The 7,425-nt window shown below is 41.0% G+C and overlaps 1 protein-coding gene across 4 annotated transcripts in view; it reads left to right on the forward strand.

The window, feature by feature from the left end:
• The window catches only part of RBPJ (recombination signal binding protein for immunoglobulin kappa J region), a 76,381-nt gene that overhangs the window by 24,430 nt on the left and 44,526 nt on the right, over positions 1-7,425 (forward strand). For 3 of the 4 annotated variants that reach the window (XM_006027498.3, XM_025208721.1, XM_025208720.1), the window contains one exon: positions 2,749-2,787. In XM_006027498.3, coding sequence (XP_006027560.1) covers positions 2,749-2,787 — 39 coding nt within the window. Of the gene's footprint in view, positions 1-2,746; positions 2,788-7,425 lie in introns of those variants that run through there. The other variant, XM_025208722.1, reaches the window with a different exon arrangement.

The raw sequence follows: 7,425 nt of genomic DNA on the forward strand, positions 1-7,425 counted from the left end.
ATTCCTGCTTTGCACAAGGGAATTACAAATGTTCATTATTCAGGAAACATGAAGGGAAAGATGTAGCTAATTTTCATTATATGGCACTGAAAGGCTGTTAGTTTTAAGTAGGTTTATTTATAATGGTAACATGTGCATTTGCCAATTGACTTTTTCTTTCATTTAATTTATTTTTAGGTAGAAACATGTTGAGACAACGCTGGTAGATGTTAGGTACCACATGATTCTTGATTGTCTTCATTTTAGCTCCAACAGGTTGATCATAGGAGCATGTGTGTGTTGTCAGAGTATGGGAGCAGTTTCTTACCTTTCTTTTATAGGGTTTTCTATCTGACAGTTATATACATGTACATATTTCTTGCATACTCAAGCATTCATAGGAAGATCTAGCCAAAAAAAACGAGGTCATATACCATAGTGCTGAAGGACTAGAGGAGATAAAGCTGTCCAAAAGCAATTAATCAGTACATTTACATTAATGTACTATATTATGACATATTTTTGGATCAGTTTCTCTACCTGCACATTACTTGAGCCTCATTTCATTTTCTTAGTTTTCTTGGTCAGCATGAGTAGCAGATTTTGTCTCTCCAAATGTTGGAAGTCATATGTGTATGGTCTGGGGGGTGGATTTCTGAGAAGAATGATGCTGATGGTGAGTATTCCTTGCGCATTGGGCTTGCCAACTCAGATCAGAGAAGGAATATTACTAATAAAGTTTTTCATTTAATAGTGGGCATTCATTCTTGGTGCTTCCAATTGGTCATAAAAAGAGTCTCTTGCTATTTTGTGCGCTTATGCTACTTAGTTTTCTTTTCAAGAAAAAAGGTCTAGGAAATTACATGTGCCCACATCTTAAATACTGCATGAAGTACTGGTCTCCATATCTTGAAAAGGATGTGGTAGAGTTAGATAAGGTACAGAGAAGGGCAATAAAGATGAACAGGGGTCTGGAGCAGCTGCCATATCATAATAGACTAAGAAGAGAAAGACTCTTCAGTTTGCAAGGGAGAAAGCTGAGCAGGGATGTGGTAGAGGTCTGTAAAACAATGAAGGGCATGGATAAAAGTGAATAGGGAACCAAGTCCCAGAATATGAGAATTAGGGTTACCCCTGGAAACTATCAGGAAGCAGGTTTAAAACAAACAGAGGAAGTGTTTTTTTTTAACTCAGCACTTAGCTAACTTAAGGAACTTACTGCCACCAAAGGTTATGCAGGCAGATGGTATAACCATGGTCAAAAAGAGACTATGGAGAAATTTACAGAGGATGGGTCAACTGGCAGCTCCTAAATAGAACAGTCCAGGGAGGTATCCTCTGATGTCCCTAAACTGATTAATTTCCAGGAGGGTGTGACATGGGATAGATCATTCTAGGAATGCCCTGTTCATATACTTTCCCTCTAAAGCAGCAGTAGCCAGCCTTTTTGACAGGTGTGTGTTACAAGTTTAAGCCTCTATCTTTTCCCTAAGTACCACTCAGGTCCTGGTTAGAGATGTACGTGTTAGAGTTGGTGCCCTGGGCACCAGAATGGAGGCAAGGGGGGCTTGAACCTCCAGCCATGAGGAGAGGAGCAGGGGCAAGATGCTGCTATGAAAGAGGTGTCACAGCTAAGAGCTTGGTTAATCCTTCCCTGGGCCCAGAACGGCTGCAGTTTTTAATATTATGAGGGAGTATCCAAAGCCCTGAATTTGGGAGTAGATGCAGAGCAAGGGAAGGCTTAAATTGGTTCTTAGGGTGATACCTGATACCTCTTCTTGCAGCAGTTTCCTGCCACCAGTCTGCTTCATATACTTAAAGGCTCAAGCCCCTGCTTTCATTCTGGCATCTCTTTACTGAGTGCCTGGAGCTTGTGTGCTACACAGCGTCTCCCTATGCCTCTTGTGGCACACGTGCTGTGGGTTAGCCACTCCTGCTCTAAAGCAGGGGTGTCAACTGGGGGTACTTGAGAAGGCCCTAGGGGGTATAGCACATGCTGGTGGGCAGGGACAGAGTGCTGCCACGCACCATCCCGCACTGCTGCACAGGTGCTGCCTGCCCAGCCAGACACAGGGGGGTGGGGGAAGATCGCATATGGCGGCTGCTGCTGCCAACCACGCGCTATACCACTCCCCTCCACCCCCACCCCACCCCCAATCTGGCTGCCAGGCGTACACTGATGCAAAAAGGTTGAAAACCCCTGTTCTAAAGCATCTGTTACTTGTTCATGTCAGACAGGCCTATTTGCTGTATGATGACTGTAGGCCTAGGCTCACCTAGAGGGAACTACAAACTCCCCTTAGTGGCCAGAGGGAGGTCACTAAATGTATAATAATGGGTTGTGTGGGACAAAATATGAAAAAACAGGAGTAGGAGTGCATGTTACAGGTTAATAACTAGAGTGCTAAGGAAGGCCACTGAGCAGAGAACTCCAGCTGGTGCCCACTACTGCCCCTTGAATGTGTTTAAAGAGCCAGTGAGCACCACCCATTGAAACTCCACTTAGACTTGCATGGACAAGGGAAAGGAAGATAATCTTGTAGTCATCTGGGTTCCCTCCAGCCAGCAGCTCCTTGGTCTGGCTACTGGACTAGATGGACCATTGGTCTGACCCAGGGTGGCCCTTTTTGTGTTCTTAAAAATGAACTTAGAGCAGTATCTAATTACATGAATGTTTGCCTTGAAATATTAAAAATGTAGTGGTATTGCACTGTAAAATTCAATTGGTGAATGGTTTATTTTAAATTACAACCTTCTTGTTTTTTGCAGGAAATTTGGTGAGCGACCACAACCTAAACGCCTCACCAGGTAAGCATTGAAGAGCTTATCTATACTTTTTTATTTAAAAAAACAAACAAACAGTACTTCAGATTGAACTAACAGATTGTAGTTTGCCAGACTTCAGTTTTCATTTCTGAAGAATCAGAATCAGCAAATGCTTTAAGATATTATCATAGAATCATCTAAAAATAGGGTGGAAGGCAGTTATCTAGTCCAGTCCCCTGCTCAAGACAGAACCATCCTTGTCTAAACCATTCCAGCCAAGTGTTTGGCTAACCACCTCTTAAATTCCAATGATGGAGACTCCACAACCTCTCAGGTTGTTCCAGTGCTCAACCCCCCCTTGTAGTGAGAAAGTTGATTCTAATATCCAATGTAAATATACCTTGGTGCAGTTTAAGACTTCTGCTCCTTGTCCTGTCCTCTGGCCACAGATTAGTCGATCTCTGGCCTCTTTATAACCACCCTTCAGATATTTGAAAACTGTTATATGAATATTATAAATATTGGTTTAATATTTTAAAATTAGCAGATTAAAATTATTTTAAATTTTGTATAACCACACATCTGAACACTGAAATGCTTATTGTTTTGTTTTTAATCTGAAAATCAAATATTTGCAGAACTTGCATAGCTTGCATCTACCAAAGATTATTTAAGTGATCCCATAGTAGGTATAAATGTGCCCAGGTCAAAATCTCTAGAGAAGACTCCAGGCTTCTCTTCATTGCCAAATATGGTCAACGGTGGCATGTCAAATGACAAAGCTCTTCTACTGACAGAATTCAGATTCTGTGTTCGAGTGTTTTTTCATGGAAGTATGCAGCACAAGCAAGAATGCTATCAAGGAATGATCTCTTCTAGAATTTAACTGTACAGTTATAGCTTACTGTAGTCTAAATATTTTTTTTTCATTTTTAAGGTAGTTGTTAAATGGTTTTTAGAATGCAAAATTTGTGGTGTTGATGTATCTTATTTAGTCTATGAAGTGCATATCTACCCTGCCTTCTCTCTGAAGCATTGTACCTGAATTATTCTTGCTCTTGGAATTTTTATTGTCAAGGTCTGAGAGAGGTGGTTGTTAGGTTTAAAGATCTGGGGTTAGCTAAATTAATGCCAGCCTAAATAACTAGGAATTTGTTTACAGTGGTTTGACTGGAGTAGGTCCTTGTAACAAGTCTGGAGCTGAAAGGAAACATTTAAAATTCTCTGCCCTTTATAACTCACTGTAGATGCAGCTGAACACTTCCCATTTGCTAATTGTTGCAGCAGAGTTATTGCAAACATTAATTATTCTGTGGCAATTTTCAATACATTTGTATTTACAAATGTTTACTATTTTATGTTGATGACTTCCTGGCCTGATGTGTAGAAAAACTTCACTTTGTTTACTGTGTTATATGTGAACAATAGCATATTGGGAGCATTGCCCGCTGTTACTCTAGCTATGTTCCTTTTAGACCGAAGGTTTGGAATGCCTCAAACAAAACTAGGATGCAGATCTTCATGTTTTCTGCCATGTCAGGAGAGATGTACACTGAGCTTATTCCATATTTAGGCAGCAACTTTGTATGTAATGCAAACCAGGATCAAAGCCAGAGAAGTGCATAAATCTGGTGAATGCTTATCTTCCCTCATGGCTTATAATTATAAATACACATTTACAGAAATGTTAAAAAAAAGAAGTCTAAAACATGAAATATTTTGCCCACTTAGGTTCATGCCACTTGTGGGTTACTCGGAAGTTATTGGTAGTATTCTCCGATGACTCGGGCATAAACATAATGTACTGCGTATAAACGGTGATGAATCTAGATTTCATGCACAGGTTTTAAATACTTAGTTCTTCAGGTGTCTTTCTCTGGGGAATGTTGACTAGGATCTGGGTGACTATATCCTTCAGAGCTGCGGGTCATAACCTTGTCCACACTAAGACCACATACTATGACAGCCACGAAGGGTTGACTGCAGGGTCATGGCATGAGCCTCTGCTTGGACCGCCATCTGTCCACCTGGATGAAAGGCTTCTGCTGCCGGCAGTCACATCCAGCGTTAAAGCTGGGCAGCAGGGCAGCTCCGGGAGAGAGGCAGCCAGCTCCATGTGTCCTGTCCCACTCCCATGCCAGTCCACAGTATAAAAAAGGTTGGGAGCCACTGACTTAGAGAATTGCGTAGGAAACATTGTTTCAGATCTAATAGACATATCCCAGCCATTGATCTCTAAAGACAACAGGAAGGCTGGAAACTGGAGAATTGTGGTCTTTTTTTTTTTCTGTTTGCTTTGAATATTTGAAGTCTTAAACTGAAGAAATAAGAGTATGCAAGTAATAAATATTACCATCTGCATAAATAGTTTCAAATAACATACCTATAGACTCTGTTAGCTGTTAGCTAAATGCTAATCCATATAAAAATGTCCTAAGTAACCATTATAATCTTTTACATCCCTATTTCCAGTGTGACAAGAAAATTATTATTTTTTTAAGATGCATGTTCTTCAGGAAATGCTGAAACCATTCTTTTTCCCTTTGTTGCATAAGTTCCTTTGGGGGAATAAAAATATCTCCCAGCAACTTCAACTTCTGTTGGATTTTGCTACTATTTTCCTTTTTTGCAGTTATACAGAAAATTTAGTAGGATGATGTTTTACCTTGTTTGTAAAATGCTTTGCTAGCAAGTGATGAAAGTTGCTCTATGAAAGCCCTGGTGGTAGTCATCAAACATTTTTACTACATGGATAGAAGAGGAGGGTATTGTCCTTTTGGGGGGATCAAGTCTCCAGACTGTATTTTTTTTCTACTGTTGCAACATAGTAGGATGAAAGGCAGAATTAATTTTTCCTCTGAAATGGCGCTAAACAAATACCGGAACTGACAGTACACGGCTATTCCAGGCTCTGTTTATAACAACGAGTCCAAGAAGTGCATAATATGAATACTGCGGATGTTAATGAAGTATTAGATAATTCAATCTGCAGCTTGAACACAGGTTTCTGATAGAGTAAAATGGATTTTTAAAAAATTAGTATTGAAATTCATAAATATAACATTGAAAAATTATTAGGTTTTGTGGTTACAAATACTGGATGTGCATCTGTATATTCTCATATATAGTGCAGGTAAATATACTTCAGAGAGATGATTTTTTGTTTCCATGCAGCATAGCATCCAAGTTACCAGCTATTAGCTCAATTTAAGGAGACCAGGTAACTAACATATAATTGTAACTTGTCCTACCCTTTTCTACATTTTTGTATCACGTACACCAATCACCAGTATCCACGTGCCAAATACAAGAATATAAGGTGTATGTTTGTCCCAGGTAGAATATGGTGTCTGTCCCCTTGACTCTACTAAACAAGATTGTATTTTGTAGGCTGCCTTTATTTTAGGAGTCCTTCTGTTAAGAGATGTTAAGGCAAAAATACTGCTTCCTGTGAGAAAAGCATAGATCAAATAGTTATTTAGTGATAATGACCATGTTATGGGTTTAGCTTGAATTTCTATGGTTTCTCCTTTTAGATATCCTTTGCTATACACTCTTGTCATTTTCAGATTTAACAGGAAACGTTTTGTGCCTAGCTAGTTGAATAAGCAGAGATGAGGCAAGAAGCACCTGAGAATACAGATAAGTGCCTATTTAGATCTACAGCTGCACCTACTCAGGCAGTTAGGCGCATTAATCTCATTGACATCAGTGGAACTGGGGTATTTAATCTGCGTAGGTGCATTTGTAAATCCCATTAGACATGTATCAACATCATCGGGCACCTAAAATACCTTTATAAATATGGTTCAACAACCTTGAATTGTTTATAGTACTTAAAGCATAGCTGGTATTGCATGCAGGTGACCCCTGTAATATATTCATAGATTCATAGATGTTAGGGTCGGAAGGGATCTCAATAGATTATCGAGTCCGACCCCCTGCATAGGCAAGAAAGAGTGCTGGGTTTAGGTGACCCCCAGCTAGATGCCTATCTAACTTCCTCTTGAAGACCCCCAGGGTAGGGGAGAGCACCACCGCCCTTGGGAGCCCATTCCAGACCTTGGCCACTCGAACTGTGAAGAAGTTCTTCCTAATGTCCAGTCTAAATCTGCTCTCTGCTAGCTTATGGCCATTATTTCTTGTAACCCCCAGGGGCACCTTGGTGAGTAAAGCCTCACCAATTCCCTTCTGTGCCCCCGTGATGAACTTATAGGCAGCCACAAGGTCGCCTCTCAACCTTCTCTTGCGGAGGCTGAAGAGGTCCAGGTGCCCTAGTTTCTCCGCATAGGGCTTGGCCTGCAAGCCCTTAACCATACGAGTGGCCCTTCTCTGGACCCTCTCCAGGTTATCCACATCCCTCTTGAAGTGTGGCGCCCAAAATTGCATGCAGTATTCCAACTGCGGTCTGACCAGCTCCCGATAGAGGGGAAGTATCACCTCCTTGGTTCTGTTCGTCATGCATCTGCTGATGCACGATAAAGTGCCATTAGCTTTTCTGATGACTTCGTCACACTGACGACTCATGTTCATCTTGGAGTCCACTAGGACTCCAAGATCCCTCTCTGCCTCCGTGCCTCCAAGCAGGTCATTTCCTAGGCAGTAGGTATGCTGGACATTTTTCCTCCCTAGGTGCAGCACTTTGCACTTCTCCTTGTTGAATTGCATTCTGTTGTTTTC

Source organism: Alligator sinensis, unplaced genomic scaffold (assembly GCF_000455745.1).
Source record: "Alligator sinensis unplaced genomic scaffold, ASM45574v1 scaffold183_1, whole genome shotgun sequence".
In the NCBI taxonomy this organism is placed as follows: domain Eukaryota; kingdom Metazoa; phylum Chordata; order Crocodylia; family Alligatoridae; genus Alligator; species Alligator sinensis.